The sequence below is a fragment of the Mastigoproctus giganteus genome, chromosome 12, assembly GCF_048544385.1.
Source record: "Mastigoproctus giganteus isolate SK-2022 chromosome 12, ASM4854438v1, whole genome shotgun sequence".
In the NCBI taxonomy this organism is placed as follows: domain Eukaryota; kingdom Metazoa; phylum Arthropoda; class Arachnida; order Uropygi; family Thelyphonidae; genus Mastigoproctus; species Mastigoproctus giganteus.
The window spans coordinates 20106027-20126016 of NC_143586.1; the positions used below are offsets into that span (position 1 = coordinate 20106027).

Sequence of the window (19990 nt, forward strand, 5' to 3'; positions counted from 1 at the left end):
ATGATATCAAAATTATTTTTAACATTCAGTTGCTTTGTGACCACATCATAGTATCCAATCAAACTGGTCAGACAAGACCCCCCCCTTTAACAAACATGTTGTGTCTTAACTATTACTGCAGCCTTGTCTAGATGATCCTGCAATGCTTCTTTAACCATGAATCGATTATTTTCCCCGGAACACAAGCTAAACTATCAGGTCTATAGTTACTTGTCACCTTTTGAATCCCCTTTGTGAATTGATGATACATTTGCACACTCCAGTTCATGGGGATCTCCCCTGAGTCCAAGGAAACTCTCATAATTTGGTTAAGGGTTTGCTTATTTCCTTTGCTGCTTTCTTTAATATAACTGGATAGATCCCGTCCACCCCAGGTGTGCCTTCCTTATGTTTAACTTCAACAATTTCTCCTCCACTTTGCTCTCATTATAAAATCACTTAGCTCCCTGCTAGTTTGATAAACTTCTGGCATTCCCCTCATTGAATAACTCTTCATGTGTGAATGTAGATGCAAAAATACTCATTCAGTTTATCAGCTACCTGAGCATGACCATCAATAGTCAACCCATCTATGTTAAGTGGTCCAATCTGATTCATCCCTTTCCTACTAGAGTTTACATAAGTAAAGAACTCTTTGCCGTTTTTCTTTGCAACCTTTGCCAAAGATTTCTCATAATTTGCCTTTGCCTGCCTAACCTCCTTTGTGACTTGATTACAGACAAGTTTATATCTGCCATAGGCTTCCGTGTCACCTGATAATTTATATGCACCCCATACATTTTCCTTCTCTGCCACGAGTCTCATTAATTTATCTGACATCCTTTTAGGCCTGAACCTTAAACAGTATTTCTTAGTTGGAATGAAAAGCTTAGTAGCCTCCAAGATTAAGTCCTTGAAGGTTTCCCATTTAGAATTTAAACCTTGGTAACATCATCAGTTGATTCCACTGTACAGAATTTAACAACTGTCTGAGACCCCTGTAGTTACCTTTACGAAAGCAAAAGCCCTTCCCTTTAGTCTTGATGGTAGTTACATCTTTAAGTAATTCCCATTGTGATCTCTGTCACCCAGTAGTGGCTTTTTCTGCTAATTCTTAATGCATGAATAATCACTGCTGATAATCAGATCTAAAGTATTACTCCCTCTGGTTGTCTCTAGAACATGCTGCTGTAGAAAACAGTCATCCAATAAATCCAAAAAAGTCTTGCTAGTGTGCAAGTGACCAACCCACAATTTACAGTCAATATCTGAAAAGTTAAAATCCCCCATTATAAGACATTCCGATTTACATGCACCTGTTTCTACTCTTAGTTACCCTAACACAGCCCATGTATTTATTTGTTCCATTATGACTCCAAACAGTCCTGGCAACATGCATTGCCTTGCTTTCTATGCTGCTGCTCATTTCAATAGAAGCAGTGCTAGAATCACTTTTGCCTCTGCCTGCAATTACTGTTAATCTATTAGTCTGTGAATTCCCCCAAGCTAGCAGTTTTCCGACCCATTAGCATTAGTAGAGGCATTTGATGCAAGAAAGCAAGCTTATGCAGCATCAGCCAAAAAAAAAAAAAAAAAACCACTTCACCCTTTCGTTCAAAATACCTGTCCAGCTGAGCCTTAAACTTATTTAGGCTATCAACCTCCACTACAAGGGATGGAAGTCTGTTCCACCAACCAACCACCCGCTGGCTAAAGGCAAATTTCCGCACGTCTATCCTACATCTGTCTTTCCTCAATTTGAATTTATGTCCTCTCAGGTGATTATTCTGAGCTAGAGGAAGAATCCCATCAGCACTGAGCATGCTCAAACCATTCAAGGCTTTATACACCTCTATCAGATCACCTCGCTGGTGCCTAGTCTCCAGACACTGTAATTTGCAAAACTTAAGCCTTTCTTCGTAAGAGCACCCCTTTGTTCCATTCACTAATCTTGTTGCCCTTCTCTGTACTCGTTCCAGCAGGTCTACATCCTTCTTGAAATGAGTACTCTAGGTGTGGCCTGACCATTGCCTTATACAAGGGAATAATCACCTCCTTATCCCTGCTAGAAAAATTCCTGTATATCATTGACAATACTCCATGAGCTACTCTTTCAGCCCGTCTGCACTGCTCAGAGAACTTCATATCTGCCTGCACAACCACCCCCAAGTCCCTTTCATTCTCTACCACTGTCAGTGTAGTACCACAGAGTTGATACGTTGCTCTGGGGTTGCTGTTTCCGATGTGTAGTACTTTACATTTGTCAATGTTAAACTTCATTTACCACCTCTCAGCCCATCTGCTCAACCTTTGCAGAACCTGTTGCAGCAGCATAGCGTTAGTAGTGTCCTTAACAACCCTGCCAACCTTCGTATCGTCTTCAAACTTGGACATTAAGCTTGATATACGATCATCAATATTATTTATAAATACAGAAAACAATAATGGACCCAACACTGAGCCCTGAGGGACTCCACTAATAACATTAGTCCACAATGAGCAGTGTTCATTGATTACCACTCTCTGTCTTCTCCCCCTCAACCACCCCTTTATCCATAGCAGCAATTTGCCTCCAATGTCACACAGCTCCAATCTGTGTAGCAGTCTTCCATGTGCAACAGTATCAAAAGCCTTTTTAAGATCCAAGTATATAATATCAAAGCTATTCCCTGCATCCAGTTCTTTTGTGACTGCATCATAATATCCAATCAAATTGATCAGGCAAGACTTCCCCTTAACAAAACCATGCTGTGTCCGAGCTATAACTGAAGTCTTGTCTAAATGATCCTGCAGTGCTGCTTTAACCAGTGCCTACGTTAATTTTCCTGAAACAGAAGTTAAACTCACAGGTCTATAATTACTTGTGTCAGCTTTTGAACCTCCTTTGTGAATTGGGGGTCACATTTGCACATTTCCAGTCTATGGGTACCTCCCCTGAGTCCAAGGAAGCTCTCATAATTATGGCTAAGGGTTTGCTTACTTCCTTTGCTGCCTCCTTTAATATAACTGGATAGATCCCATCCACCCCGGGTGCCTTTCTTGTGTTTATCTTCAACAGTTTCTCCTCCACTTTACTCCCAGTTATTTCAAGATTCTGTAGCTTACTGCTAGAGCTGAATACACCTCTGGCATTCCCCTCACTGAATAACTCCTCATGTGTGAATGTCGATGCAAAATATTCATTTAGTTTGTTAGCTACCTGAGCAGGGTCATCAACAGTTGACCCATCAATATCAAGTGGACCAATCTGATTCATCCCCTTCCTTCTGGAGTTTACATAAGTAAAGAACTCTTTGCATCCCTTGCCAAGGATTTCTCGTAATCTGCCTTCGCCTGCTTAACCTCCTTTGTAACTTGGTTGCATATCAACTTGTATCTATCATAGGCTTCTGTGTCATGTGTTAATTTGTAAGTATCCCATGCATTTTTCTTCTCTGCCATATGCCTCATTATTTCATCTGACATCCATTTTGGCCTAAACCTTGAATAATATTTCTTAGTTGGTATGTAAAGCCTAGTAGCTTCCAAGATTAATTCTTTGAATGCTTCCCATTTTGAATTTGCTGTTGGTAACATCATCAGTTGGTCCCACTGTATAGAATTTAAATACTGTCTCAGTCCATCGTAGTCGCCTTTACGGAAGCAATAACCCTTCCCTTTACCCCTAATGGTAGTTACCTCTTTGAGTAAATCCCACTTCAGCACACTGTGATCACTGCCACCTAGTGGTTCATTTATCTGCAGATTCTTAATGCATGAAGAATCACTGCTGATAATCAAATCAAGAGTATTACTCCCTCTAGTTGCCTCCCGAACATGCTGATGTAGAAAACAATCATCCAATAAATCCACAAAAGCCCTGCTAGTGAATGAGTGACCAGCCCCGAAATTCCAGTCAATATCTGGGAAATTAAAATCTCCCATTATAAGACTCTCTGATTTACTGGCCCACTCTATTTCTCTGTACAGTTTCTTATTATACTCATCAGAGTCATTAGGCCTATAGCACACTCCTACTCTCAATTTTGATCTCCCAATGCTTATGTCACACCAAACTGACTCACCACTGCACTGTCCAGCGATGTCGACTGGCTTCACTTCCTTGGTTTTTATGTGTTTCTTAACTAATAGCATAACCCCTCCCCCTTCCTATCCTGTCTATCCTTTCTGTAGACGTTGTACTCCCCAAATTCCAGTTCTGCATCCCTTATATCTGTGTGACACCACGTCTCTGATATTCCAACAATATCTGCCTTTGATGTTTTGAGCAATACCTCTGCCAGTGGCTACTGTCAATCTATTGGTCTTTGTCTCCTCCCAAGCTAGCAGTTTTCCGACCCACCTAACACTGCCTCGATAGCATCAGCAAATATTCTTGCACCCTTTCTATTTAAGTGTATCCCATCTCTGTAGAAGCAATCTCTCCTGTTAACAAGTACAGTCCAGGCTGAAAAAAATTCTACCCCTTGAGCCTTGCACAATCTTTCCAGGGCCGAATTGATCGACAAGGCTCTCATCATATACCTAACAATGCCTAACACCTAACACCCACCTAACAATGGCTCGATAGCATTAGCAAATATTCTTGTGCCCTTTCTATTTAAGTGTACCCCATCCCTGTAGAAGCAATTTCTCCTGTCAACAAGCACAGACCAGGCTGGAAAAAATTCTACCCCCTGAGTCTTGCACAATCTCTCCAGGGCCAAATTGATCAACAAGGCTCTTGTCATATACCCCCTCCTATTGTGTCTTGGCAGAATTGCAGACACATTCAACCCTAACTCGTGACTTTTTCAACATTGACCTGTACTACTTGTTGAGTAAATCTGCAGATTTCTTGCTCTCAATTTTGTCATTAGTTCCAACACGTACAACATTATTGCCTTTTGTGCCCTTAAAAGATGATATCCGCTCTACAACGTCATCAAATTTTGCCCCAGGCAGACATACCCTGGTCCTGTTCCACCTATCCTTGCATAGTATATTCTCCGTTCTCCCCGATAATAGAGTCACCAATGATAACTAGTTTGTTTGGGACCAGCTCATTATACCCGTGTTGCCTGATGCACAGGAGTCAGCTCTTCTGTTGAGCTGGGCTGCTGAGCTTGATGGGGACCCCTCATATTAATTTCTTTGAGGGGATTTACCCTACACCCCAAGTGCTCAGACGTCCATTAGATCGCTGAGTTGGCACCTAATTTCTTGACACTCTAGGCATCTAGTACACACACAAAGACATCCTCCTTTGCAGGAATATTGGCTAGATCATGTCCTGTTTTAGGAAGTTCAACAGCAAACATTTCACACTTCGCACATTTTTTGAGACTGATGCGTTGGAAAATCCCCCCTTCATCCCCCCCACCCCCCGGGTCACAGCACTCTAGCTAGTCTGTGATATGATTTCCATTTAAATAAAGTTTGATTAACAATGAAATTTAATAAGATTAATAAATATATTTGATTAATAGATAATACTATACTAAGCTGACAGATTCCTAATACAGTGCTTCGTATCACGTTATACCTTATGCTATTTCTTATCGATTGTCAGTCACATCCTTGGCTTGGAAGACGTTAGCGAAATCCATTTGTAGAATTAGTATGATTACAACAAAACAAATATTTGTATAAACATTGCATTTTCTGTTACATTCCATTATTAGGTGCTGCTATAGATGTTTTCACAACAAAAGAAGAAAGATCACTGAATAAAAGTGCTTTGTCAATTGAAGCTTTATATGAAGCCTTTCCAAATTTGCAAAACATCTGTTGAACAACTGACTGTGCTGAAGCATACACTAAACAAGAATCCTAACAAATGATCTGACAATTTCTGTATGAGATTCAGGTGCATACCATCTCAGCAAATATGTGAAAGATCCTAAGGGTAATTTTTGGGCAATAACGATATGGCCCATTTTCATTTCCATGGTTATATTAACAAGCAGAATGTGGAAAAGTTGCCAATATTTTAACCAACTATAAATGGTTTTAGATGCCAGTGGTTCACATACTGAATGATTTCCATTGATACTGTTCTACTGTGCTACTTAATATCAAAATCTTTCCTGTACATTAAGTATACTGATAAATATATGCAATTTAAATTAAAGTGTCTTTTTTGATTAGCCCTGTACTTGTCTTACAGGAGGTAAGAGAGATATACTTGTCTTACTGTTGTGTAACACTGAAGAATTTTGCAGTAATAGTCTCACAACATGAGAGATTGATGCCACATATCTAAAGTCTTGTCTTTTCTTTGGAAAGCTTTGGTTTGCAATTCTATCAATAAAATATAAACTTAAGCTCTTTAAATTTACAAATGTATTTACTGTAGGAGAAAAAGAGGTTTCCTTCGCCTGCTGTACCAAATGTTTTTTTATAATCAAAAATTAATATTAACTTACTGCATATAGTCTATAAGCTGTAAAACACCTTACAGACTATATGATAACAATGCATAAACTGAAAAAATTAAACACCAATACTCACCTAGCATGCCCTGAGGTTTGGGAGGAGGTGGTGGCAGGCCAAAAAATAGTTGCCCAATCCTGTCCAAGTACTGTGTTTGGGGAGGGAAAATAAAAAAAAAAATAATAATCAGATATTCAAATAGCATAATTACAATCTAATTTTTTACTGTGTTTATAACTTGATGAACACCAAGGTTAATAACACTACTTATGTTAATGAAAAAAAAAAAAAAAAAAAAAAAATATATATATATATATAAAATATGTTGTATATAGCAATTAATATTGCTAAAAAAAAAAAAAAAAAAAAAAAAGGAAAGGCCATATTGCTCCGGGGATATGCGGTGATCATTTCCTGACCTTTCCGCATCCTCCGTATTTGGTGGTCACAGGCTCAAACCCCGGTTTAATCAAGAAGCATGTGCTACACACTGCTGCTCCTGCCCACCTGGCTACAGAGGCACTATATATATATATAAAATAAAAGAATAATAGTATTAAGAAGCTAAGTAATCATAGAGGGTGGAGAGTAACAGTACAACAGTACGAAAAGGAAGATAACATTGATTATGGATCAGGGACACTGCATTAGCAAAATGTACCCTACTGTCATAATGTGTGTGTGTGTGTGTGTGTGTGTGTATATAGTATGTAAAAAGTGTGAAGAAGATTTTTGTTTAATCTTATTGAATCTACTGTATACACCAGAAGTGAATTCGACAAAATTAACTGAAATTGTGAAAACACTGCAATGTAGTTTTATTTTGGTCACCTTTTCATTTCTTATTTTAATTTCTTGCCAACTATCTTTCTCTCTTTTTCATATCTTACCTGGTCACCTCATCCTACCATATATTGCTACTTTCCTTATCCATTTCGTTGAATTCACTTCTGGTGTATACGTAGATTCAATAGGATTAAACAAAAATCTTCACACTTTCTACATACTATATATATATATATATATATATATATATTATAAAAACCAATACACTATACATTGGACAGAACAGTGATGAACCTGTTTTCATTCAAAGGGCTACATTACCAATTTGTCCATCATATCATACTGCATTAGAAAAAGTAAAAGAGATAAATTAACCTTCTATGAATATGCACATACACGTATATTTTTTCACATGTGGGCCAAAATGCTTGAAGCTATATAAAAACATCGTATGAGATTTTATTCCAACTATGGAATAATCATCACTACTGCCCAAGCCATAATGGAATTCCCTTAATTAAACTCTAACTGACCAAATTATTAAAGAAACATCTCCAATGTGCTATTTCTTTAATAATTAATAATTATATGCCAGTTCTGTTTTGGAATGGTCCAAATTCACTGAAGAAAAGAGTGAATATTTATTCAAATAATAATGCAGAAAAATATTTTCTGTCACATGTGGGAAATTTCATACTCTTTTCACGTAAATCATGTTTTAAGATTTGAATTTTACCCAGGTAATTCAGTATCCCCCCTCCACCATCCTTGAAAACATTACAAAACCCTTTCCTCCTTGCAAATTAAGTTTAATGGTCTAAAAAGCATTATAAATAATTTACCAAATGTTTCTACTTCATCTTTCTCTATTAGAACACCCAGCTACTCCTTGTGCACTAGAGACCTTTTTATAATTCCAATAACTCAGGCTTTAATTTTGTGTCATCTGAGTTCCACAAAGAAAAAAAAAAAAAAAAAAAAAAACCCACCCCTTTGTAAATTGATGGACTACAGGACTCACTGCATTTTTTTTTTTTTTTTAAAGATTTTAAAAGTAAGCAAAATCCTCTTTCACAGCATTCTTTGAAATATCAGTCTCTAATTATGATATTTGAAACATCACAGTCTCTAATTAAGTCAATGATTACTAAAGAATTTATTGGCTGATAAGAAAACTTATGGGAGAAATATAGCAAAATCCGCTATAATTCTCCCATAATGATACAACCAATGGCTCCACAATTACTATTAATATATGTATTTGTAAGGCTAAATGATACAAAGAATTTTTTTGCATCAGCCAAAAAAATAAAAATAAATACCCTCCCAGAATAGCATTAGTTTAGGCATACGATTTTAGCAAATTCGCATGCCTAAAAAAAAAAAACCCCCTTCCCATTTTACCCATCCGTTCACTCCAAATGTTTATATAGTTCAGCTTTAAATTTATTTAAGCTGTCAACTTCGACAACAAATGGAAGTCTGTTCCAGCAATCAACCATACCATTCCCACAAGGTAATCTAATCCTGCTTTTTAATAACCTAGCCAAACTCAATGCCTTTGCCACCCCAAGAGGCAACTTATTCCCTTGTGTTAGGCAACTCATTACCCACAAGTGAAATCTGTGAGATCCACTTATTAAGCGGATCTCACAAATTTCTGTGGAACTAATACAAGTGACCCCCGCTTAACGCTGATAATTTGTTCCGGAAAAACAGAGCGCTAAGTGAATCTGCGCTAAGCGAGCTCCGCACTCCCATAAGGTAACATATGTATTTGTAAGTTGCAGTCGGTGCCATAGGATATTTCCTAATCAATAATAAACGGTAGTGAAAAGATGCACAAATGTCGGTCAAAATATTTAATATCCAAATATTTGTACATATAAAATATTCTGCATTACATACGTATATAATTATGTGGTAACTATTTACGTATCAAAATTAAACTTAAAATTCCAATTAAAATCATGAATTTAATTGATCTAAATTGATTTTGATTGATTTAATTTAATTGATGAATTTAATCATGAAAAATGTGTCGATTTTGGGTTGAACTTTGGCCTTCTTCTAAATAAACTAAAAGGGGTATTAATTTTAAATCCCTTGCAGCGTTACCACCCAATAATAAAGTCACCCAATCCTTCACCGCTTTGAAACCTAGCATGTTTTTTGCTTCTTTCAATATGAAACTACTTTTAGGCATTCGTTTCCACAAAAGTCCTGCTTCATCTATGTTATAAACTTGTTGAGAAGTATAACACATAATATCTCTCTTCAATAATTTTAACAAGTTCTTTTTTGAAAGTCTCAACTCCTTGATCTGCACTTGCGGCTTCTCCCTAGATTTTAAATCTATTCAACCAGCCCTTACCAGTTTTAAATGGTTCCACATTTTTTTTTTTTTTTTTAGGTAAGTTTTCTTCAGATCATCACATTGGCATTGGCTAATCTCTCTCTCTCTCTCTTTTTTTTTTAATAATATTTAACTTAACTGAATTCTGCATTGAACTTTATCTTCAATAAAATTAGTTAAAGTCTTTTCCATTTCAATCCTAATAGCCAGCTTAGCCCTAGTTGCTTGCAGTGGAACAGCTATCTTTCCTGCTGCTAAAATTAATTCTTTATTTTTTTATAATTGTTCTTACAGTTAAACTTGCAAGTCCTAAATTATGGCACACATCCGCTTGTCGCTGACGGGAATCAATTAGCTTCAAAACGTCTAATTTAATTTTCAAATGCAGTCTTTTTTCAAATAGTCTTACATTTATAGTCTTTATACTGCACTCAGATGTTGCTTTTTCATTCTTATCGGCCATTATTAACTCTTCTAAAATGTAACTGCATTGGTTGCATTAATTATGATACAATGTTTAAGTAAACTGTCCGTTACGCACGATGTCTAATACTGTACTGAGTGATGACTAGACTTCGAATAAATGCATATAACGCAAATATTACAAGCAATATACTTGATCATTTTTTTAAAATGTTGATCTCGGAACTATGTAACCAGTCACTGTACTGCAATTAAATTAGCGTGCGAGAAAATTTCACTGAGCGTGGGAAAATTTCTGAAGTCGGCGTGGGAAACGTTTTAATTCTGTTTTGCTATTCATTTTCAAGCTATCGACTCCATCAAATGAAACAATTTCGTTAAATATGCCAAAAATGCAATCTGTAAAAGAGCGTTATAGTGATCTGTGACAGCGTTATAGTCACATATGTAATATACAGGTTATGTAATATAAGAACAGCGTTATAGCAAATCAGCATAAAGCAAACCACGTTATAACAGGGGCCTGCTGTAATAACATCCTCAAATAGCAAACATTTTATAGGAATTCTCTATTAGTAAAATAATAAGAGGAGTTTACCTCAATATAGTGCATAGAACACTCCCGTATGATACCCTCCAGAAATTAAAATGGAAAAAACGAAAAAATCGACAACTTACCGGTACATTAGAGTAAAATATAAATAATTAAATAATCAATTTAACACAATTCAAATCAATTTAAAACAATTAAAAATCAAATTAACGCAATTAAAAGAATCTAACGAATTTTCATTCCTGTGATAACGACATACGGTCGAAAAGCTTTGTCAGCTTCAGGGAGGAAAATTGTTTTGAATATTTTCGTTAGATTCTTTTAATTGCATTAATTTGATTTGTGTTAAATTGATTATTTAATTATTTATATTTTACTCTAATGTACCGGTAAGTTGTCGATTTTTTCGTTTTTTCCGTTTTAATTTCTGGAGGGTATCATACGGAAGTGGTCTACGCACTATATTGAGGTAAACTCCTCTTATTATTTTACTAATATTATTATCAACATAGAACATATTGAGCAGTACAGCTCTGATTCATACTATCTAAGGAATTCTCTATATATAAATGTGTCATTTGGACTGGAAGAGCATATAGCATAACTTGTCACTTCAGAGGAGAAATTTAACTTGATTCACAATGCAGGTTTGGTCAAGGTACACTAAGGTATACCAAGGTAGTCCTGTCAGTCTGTATTTTATGCTTATCTTATTTTTCAAACTGTACCATACAGGTTTCCATTTTCTTCAGCATGTTGCCAATTTTTAACTTGGAAATTTAATTCCTGGTACTCACTAACAATTTCCCAACATGGCATTCAGCTATCATTCCCCCCTCACCGAAACTGTTAGCTTTTTTCCCATGCTCATTGTTTGGCATAAACATTTAAAACTAATTACAGGCTAAACAATGGTCACCGTCATATTTAAAAGTTGTGCAGAATTTTCTGCAATTAGAGGAGTGTCCCAGGCTTTTGGTAGAACAGTGCATATTTTAAATAATGCTTTTATTCAAAGTTTCTAACTTTACTGAATAACAAATTTAAATATTGGATTTCATTTTATTTTTGCTATAGTACGCAGTTTTCACTCAAAATTATGCTGGAAATACATGTAGATAAATCAAATTCAAAAATATTTAAAATGAAATAAATATAACAACATGCTGGAAACAGAAATTTAACTGATAAATTTTTACATTTAAGGATATGATACTTACATCGTGATAGGAAGGATCCCTATTAATAGAAAGCTGATACTGTTCACACAAGAGAGTAAAAACTGCCAACTTACCACTGTGGGAATAATAAAAGAATCTATTCTAATTTCTAGTGTCTTGATAAGCAACTATTTTTATTATTATAATTCAAATGCAGTTAAAAAGTTAGCATTTTTGACCTTTTCATATTTCTTTCACTGTTTCTACACTTTCTAAATCAACTTTAACATGCATTTCTTGTGCAGTTCTCCTCTAAAGTGGAGTTAGGTAGGCATAAAGGAACAAGTGAAGGTCTCTGAAAAGTTTCTGTATGATTGGTTCATTAAAGAAAAATTATACATCTCCAAAATATAAAACTAATGCTTAAAACTACAAAAAGACCATATCACCTTTGATTTCAAGTACGAGTACTATCACTTAAAAATATTTTATTTTTGTCGATACAAACTTTAAACAAATTTTAAAGATAGTGTCTTGGGAGGCTGAGAGAACAGGATTTGCAATTTTTTTGCCATGTCTGTCCATGGAACTGTTAATAATTTCACAGTGCAATATTACTGCAAAACTTATTTTCATGTGGCCCTAATTTGTTGCCAAACTGTTTTTAGCATGCAAAAAATATACATGGCACGCCAGGATTTGCTGACTTCTTCTCTGGTTTATTTTCTGTTGTTTCTAGTTCAGATTAGCATTCCCAATAAACTGATCGATGACTGCCACCTCATTTGTTTTGATTTGTGATACTTGAAATTGTGACGTTCCATACTTCTCTGTTTTTTCATTTTGCAACAGCTTACTGGCCAAGTTCTTGAAAGACTTGTTCTCTAAGAGTCATCCTTCTGTGTTTTTTTTGTGACAATACTGGTAAAAATAAAATGTTTAAATTATCTTTTAACTTATGTGTTCGGTGTTCTTGACTAAAGAAAGTTCAACTGACCATAGGCTATATGCAGCCACTTTACAATACAAAGCATGAACTTGTCACAACATGCACTTACGTAATGTGGGAACATCTTCAAGAACAAGCAAATTGAAAAACTATTGGTTAATGTAGAATTAAATGTCATCAACCTGTAGGAATAACAACTGCCAGTACACTTGTAAAAGTAAACATGTGCACATTCTGGAAAACATTATTAATGTTGCATTGAACGAAATCACTGGGTAAGTGAAAAGTAGAGAAAAAAATATTTTTAGGAAAAAAAAAAAAAAAAAACCTATTTAATTAACCATTACAAAAGGGGTTAGAAAATGCGAAATTTGACTAATCTTGGGTATGCAAAAAACCATTATATGTGAATAAGCAAATTTGTAATACAAACATAAGAAGCAGTTTGCAATTTTTACTTTTTATGCAAATAAGCATTATGCAATTAAATGTTATGGTCTGTATTTCATTTCAATAACCTCTCAACCCAGAAAGGTCTGATATGAGTAGCTGTATCCTCTATACTACTGCAACCAGTGAGCAAAACATTCATGACCAGTGAAGCAAGCAAAACTGTAAAAATTAAAAATATGCACATATGAATATAAATATCCATGGATATTAGTGGGTACTTATATTCATATTGCATCTAATGGGGATACAGCATCTAATAATTCCATTTCAAAACCTCAAATATAAAAGATTGTCTGTGACAACTAAAGACTAGCAAAAAGTACATGAAACACCAAATTTGATATATTGTGCAATGATCACACAGCAACATAAAATATGAGACTAGAATACACTAGAAAAACCATTGTCATGTTACACTTAACTAATGAAACTGAAATCATACAAACATGCAAAGAATAAAAGTTAGAAAACTGTATCATATGCCAAGGTGACAGCAATGAAGGTTTAATATACAGGCACTACCCGACTTACGTAATACTCAACTTCCATAAATTCCACTTTATGTAAGTTTTTCCGGCCGGTGCAAACTTAAAAAACATTGTGGAAACGTATTTTGCATCCCATAGGAATAAATAGAGGTATTGTGAAAATATTGCAATGTGAACCCAATAACACTTTTTTTTTTTTTTAAATTCGTTCCAAGACCTCGGAAGTTGAAATTTTTGCTATATAACTAAGCTATTTATCTCTCAAAAGGTCATTTTTATAATGGAGTGCTGTCCTTTCATTATTATCGGATGTTCCTTTATAAGATTCAATTTTGAACGCCTTTTTTTATATTTTTCTAAAGAACTTTTCTGGAGGCCACGACCATAAAACCAATTTGCACTTGCAGTTTATTGGGCTATTCTGTTGTTTTTTTTTTTTTTTTTTTTAACCCCAAATACGAGAGGTAAGAACCTATAGTACTTTAGTACCGTGCTTGGGTTGGAGGTTGAGAAGACGACGAAAGAAGATATTTATTGACATTGGACTTGAACTTCTGTAGACTGTAATTTTCAGGAAATACGTATGAAGGAAGGTTGTTCCAGAAAATGGCAGTTGAATGAATAAACGAGGAAGATGAAAAGTTGGTTCTGTGAGTTTGAAGTTGGACAGTAAATGGATGTTGGCTATTTTGTTAGTGCAATCTATTATAAATGGGTAGTAAACTTCATCTTATTACATTTGCAATAATCCTGATAACTGGAATTGTGTGGGTTTTTACATTATTATGTAAAATCTGTTTGTTTCTCCTTTACTAAAATCTTCAATCATATAAAAAAACAAATTAAGAATCTTCTCTTCATTCCTATTAACTTATTATGATGATGAAAGAAAAGCGACCAATGGAAAGTGAAAGTGGTGGCAGTGCTAGGAAACGAAACAAAATTGATTTAGAAATGAAGGTAAAATGATTAAGAAGTACAAAGCAAGACAAAGTTTGTCATCTATTGCACGAGGATTAGGTCCCACTGCTTTACTATTTTAAAGGACAGTGTGCGTATAAAAGAACATGTTAAAGGATCAATGCATTTAAGATCAACAATGATCACAAAACAGCGTTCAGGTGCTATATCGAAGATGGAAAAGCTATTAATAATATGGATGGAAAATCGGATTCAGAAGTGAGTGTCTCTGAGTCTAATGACCATTCAAACAAAAGTAACAAGTATTTATGAAGATATTAATGATAAGTAAGGTGAACCCCAAGCCAAGTTCATGGCAAGCAATGCATGGTTTAATAGGTTCAAGCATCGCGCTGGTTTCTACAATGTTAAAAGTATGCAGTGAAGTTGCCAGTGCCGATTCTGCAGCAGCAGCAGAGAAATTTTGTGATGTGTTGGAAAAAACCCTTTCTAAATTTCCACAGTCTTCAACCTCTGCAGTGCCGTACTTATCAGCTGGAGACGCTGATTCTGGCAACGATTCTCGAAAGGTAAAACTTGCTGACCCCTCCCTTTCTTTGTAATTCTATAATTATTGTAATTACACACTTTTGTAATTTTCCTTACACGAGATAAAAAAAATTGAATAAATAATTCTATTTACAAGTTCATCAAACATTTATTTTTTTGCTTCAATCAAATTCAGCAAACAGTTGTGAGTGCTGCATAAGCATTTAGGGAAATTCCGACTTATGTAAAATTCAAAGTACACAGCATTCCGAGGAACACAATCTTTATGTAAGTCGAGGAGTGCCTATATATATATACAGGCAATAAAGTTAATGTTCATATCGAAAATATGAACATTAATTGGAAAAAAATGAATGTTAAATATTCATAAATACCACATTTCAAACCACACGCGTAGCTATACAATACAGTGTACCTCACTTTTTGATATTAATCTGTTACCATCGTATCGTGAAAATATCGTAATGTGAACCCAACAACACATCGTTTTTTGGTAATTCATCCACGACCTCGGAAGTTCAAATTTTCGCTATATAACTCCCTAAAAGGTCGTTTTTATAGTGTAAATTGTATTAGTTACCAATTCAAATCATTAAATGCACTACACTTTCATTGTTATCATATGTTATAAGAACCAATTTTGAATGGCTTTGTGATATTTTTCTAAAGCACATTTCTGGAAGTCACGACCATAAAACAATAAAAACAATTTGCACTTTCCGGTTTATTGGGCTTTTCTGTTATTGCAAGCAATTATAAACGGGTAGTAAACTCGATCTTCTTGCATTTGTGAAAATGCTGATAGCTGAAATTGTGAGTTTTTACATTATTATGGTGAAATGAGTTTGCCCTTTACTGAAATCTTCAATCGTATAAAAAGCAAATTAAGAATTTTCAGAATCTTTTTTTTTTAAAGCTTCTTAAACTTGTTACTCCACGCAAATTATGTTAGTTGCAATTTGTGCATTCCATTAAAATATGCTTATGCATGCTATTGAAATTTATAAAGAAAAGAGAAGATTATCTTGGAAATAAATGCCTCTTGAAGCATTTCTGAAGAAGATGACTCCTTGTGCAACAACCCAATGAATGCCAAGCCATTAATGAGTGATCAACAAGTATGCATTCAGTCGATGATGATGAAGAAAAAACATTCTTTAACATTTGTAAGTCATAAATAATTTCTCTATTATTATAATTTGCTTGATTTTACAGGCTACGTTTACATTTCTTTGGATAAATCAATCATTGTTTAAACAAACTAATTAGCTAACTAATTTCATTGTTGATAACGTAACCCCTATTTTTAACATTATGTCTATGGGAAATAAATTCCCGCTATACAAGCGTGCACGCTAGTAACGAATTAACTCGTAAAGTTGAGAACTACCTGTATATAGGAATATATGGAGAATCAGACAATTAAGGCATATGTAAATGGGTCATTTAGGTTAGAGCTAACAGAATATGTTTGAGTCCAGCAAATATTAAAGCTGAGGAGCAAAAGAAATAGGCTGGTTATTAAAGCAGGGAAATGGTAAGAATACTGTAAGCTAAAACCAAAGAGAAGCCTTAAACACATACATGCATCCATGCACACAAATAACAAAAGTCTGCTAGATGTACAGCGAAATACTGGAAGAAACTCATAAATGAAAAACTCAAAGGGGCCAGCAAGACAAGATACCTTTTTCACTGGTATAAAGTTATCATAACTGAGGTGTACGAGGGCTGTTTGATAAAGAATGACCATATATATATATAATTTTTTTTTTTTTCTTCACAATATACCTTTACTAATCATCCATATTTTGACAGTCCTTTTCAGAATAGTCCCCATTTGATGAAATGCACTTACTCCAACATTTCTGCCATTCTCCAAAAACATGGTGGAAGCCATTTTTTGATATGCATTTGAGAATCGCCTCCAATGTCTTTACAACTTCTTCGGACAACCAGGAACATTTTGCTTTGCAGCCCCTTCTTTAACTTGAGAAATAAAAAAAATTGCAGAGTTCATGGTCAGAGCTGTAGGCCAGCATTAATGTCAAATGAGGAACACATTTGACATTAATGCTGGCTAAGTATTCGATGACAGTATGAGCAATGTGAGGTCTTGCATTGTTGTGATGCAACATCCATCCACCTGCGTGTAGTTGTAGTCATTTGCAACAAACATGATCCTGCATAGTGTGCAGTACAATTCTGTAGTATGGTCCACTAACAGTTGTATGATGTGGCACAAATACTGGTAAACCATTCCTTGAATTGTCAAAAATATGTTCACTTTTGCTTTTTTCAGTCTTGGTGATGACAAATTCCCAAACAGAGCTTTGCTGCTTATTCTCTGGATAAAAATGATGAAGCCATGTCCCACACACCATTATCAACTTGTGCAGAACTATACTATCTTCAATTACAGCTCCTGACAAACCTTCATGCAGGCCTGCAGTTGCTCAGGTGTGAATAGTCATGGAACCCAGCATATTCAAACACATCATATGCAAATGGTCATGGATAACACTGTGCATGGTTCCTACTGATAGGCTCAACATCTCTGCCAGTTACCTTACAGTTATACGACAATCTCTCGTGATTACAGAAGCAGTGTTTACAGTTTCTGTGGTGACAGCAGTGGTTGGAGCTTCAGGACAGCTGTTTCTGTGATTGAATCACATCCACCTTTAAAAATTCTAAAACACCTGTGAACTGTGCTATATAGAAGTTAGATTCACTATAAGCCTCTTTTAACTTTTCACATGTTTCAGCTGTTTCCTTGAGGTAGAAACAAAATTCGAGAGCAGCATACTGTTCCTTGACTGTCACGTTTATTGTTATGTAGATAAAACTATACAGGCAAAAACTTGACCAACCACCAAGGTTATACCAATTGACGAGTCGACTGCGCAGCTCAGCCAGAAATAGTAAGCAGTATGTTTGTTCATGAAAAAGTATGATCACTCTTTATCGAGCAGCTCTTGTAAATTTATACAGAGAAAGGATGAACCCAAGGAAAGGCCTACTATGGAAAAGATAAAATCAAATGAAATATTGTAAAAATGATGTCTGTACATGACAAGAAAACCAGTACCACGTGATGTAGAGCACAAAAGATGAAACAAATTTATAAAACTAATTTTAAATTTTATGAGACAAGTGGGATTTTTGTTTACTCCATTTTTTACAATAATCAGAAGAAAAAATTCACCGACTTTCATTGGTTGTGTGTGTGTGTGTGTGTGTGTGTATTGTTTGTTATTTGGTTTTTAGGAGCATTAGCAACTAAAGCCATATTGCTCCGGGAATATGCGGTGGTCATTCCCTTGACCTTTCCGCATCCTCCGTATTTAGTGGTGACGGGCTCGAACACCGGTCTAATCAAGAAGCGTGTGCTACACACTGCTGCTCCTTCCCACATGGCTACGGAGGCACCCGTGTGTGTGTGTGTGTGTGTGTGTGTGTGTGTGTGTGTGTGTGTGTGTGTGTGTGTGTGTGTGATATAAATTAAATTAGATCAACAGAATGTATAAGCTCTAGCAGAAGCAAATACAAATCAGTGGGCTGATAGTGTATTGTCAATTCCTATTCAATACAGTAAACCCCCGCTATTCACGGGGGTTACGTTCCTGAGAAATGACGTGAATACCGAAAATGCGAATACTGAGTTATGGCTCCCATAGTAATAAAGGGATTCCGTTCCAAAGTATGAAATATATAAGAAAAACTAGTCTAAAATTTTGTCTATGTATATATTATACGTGCCTTCATAATATGACTATGTACATAGACAGCACATAGTGAAATGCAAGCATATGGCATCGAAATGAAAATAAGAAACAGTTTAATATTAAATGTAATATTTATTAGAAATTTCAAACAAATCTTTCAAACTAGTGCCTTTGCGCGCTAAAAAAACTTATCCCGCCAGTGCTATCACCAGTTTCGCTAAAGTGTTGATAAAGGAGTTTTGCCTTTTCACGAATAATGAGTGAAATTAACGGAATTTTATTTTGAGTTCGGTCTTCTATCCAGAGATTTAAAGCTTTTCCATTTTTTCTAATTTAATTTTTGCACTAAAACGCACTAATTTTTGAAGCAATTAGTGCGTTTTCACGGACACTATGGCGGATTTTTTCTTCCGATTTCTTGATTGATCTTACCATTGACTCATTGATTTTATAATGTTTTGCCACTGAGAAGACACTTTCACCATTCGAAATTTTGTCTAATAACTCAATTTTATTCGCCAATGTCATCAACTTCTTTGATAATTTCACATTCATATTTCCCTCGTTATTCATAGCCATATTTTTGTACGGGTTAGAAAGAACTTGTCCAAATAAAGTCACTTTCTTCCGTTAACACACTCGAAAAAGTCTGTTTTACACTACAAAATGGTAGATTTATCAATTTTGTAAGCATATCAATTTATAAATTGATAAATTTATTCAATTTTAAAAGCATATAAATTAAAAACAAATGACGAAACCTTCCATGGCAAGCGCATAACACATACCGAACAAGGATTAGCGAGAAACATCCACGCTTGCGATTTTGTCACCCATCTCCCTCCACTCACTGAGTGCTGTTTTGACCGGGAAAGATAATTTTAGCCACGCCCATGTTTTTTTATGCCGGAAAATGTTCAAGGCGCTTTAAAATTCACATTTTTTTAGGTTTCATTTTATGTTAAATCAGCGACCGCGAATACGCGAAACTGCGAATACAGATACCGCGAATAGCGAGGTTTACTGTACATTGATTTTTGAAACATGCAAAATGCAGGGATTCCATGACTGCTGCTGTCCTATGGCCTTTTGACAAGATGGGATGCAATAGTCTTACTGTTTTTAAGATGCTTCATTTATCGATCATGTTACCGTGGTTGATTTACAGTATCACACCAGTGATTTTATTTGGCTTTGGCGTTTCAAGGGGATGAACGTCTAAATGTGTTTT

The 19990-nt window shown here is 35.3% G+C and overlaps 1 protein-coding gene across 1 annotated transcript in view; it reads right to left on the reverse strand.

Annotated features, from left to right (window-relative positions):
- Nucleotides 1-19990, reverse strand: part of LOC150076760 (Golgi to ER traffic protein 4 homolog) — a 116164-nt gene that overhangs the window by 5694 nt on the left and 90480 nt on the right. Inside the window, exons 7-8 of the mRNA XM_090386855.1 lie at nucleotides 11732-11807; nucleotides 6472-6541 (exon numbers count right to left, since the gene is read on the reverse strand). Of these exons, the coding sequence (XP_090242981.1) occupies nucleotides 6472-6541; nucleotides 11732-11807 (146 nt within the window). The remainder of the gene's footprint in view (nucleotides 1-6471; nucleotides 6542-11731; nucleotides 11808-19990) is intronic.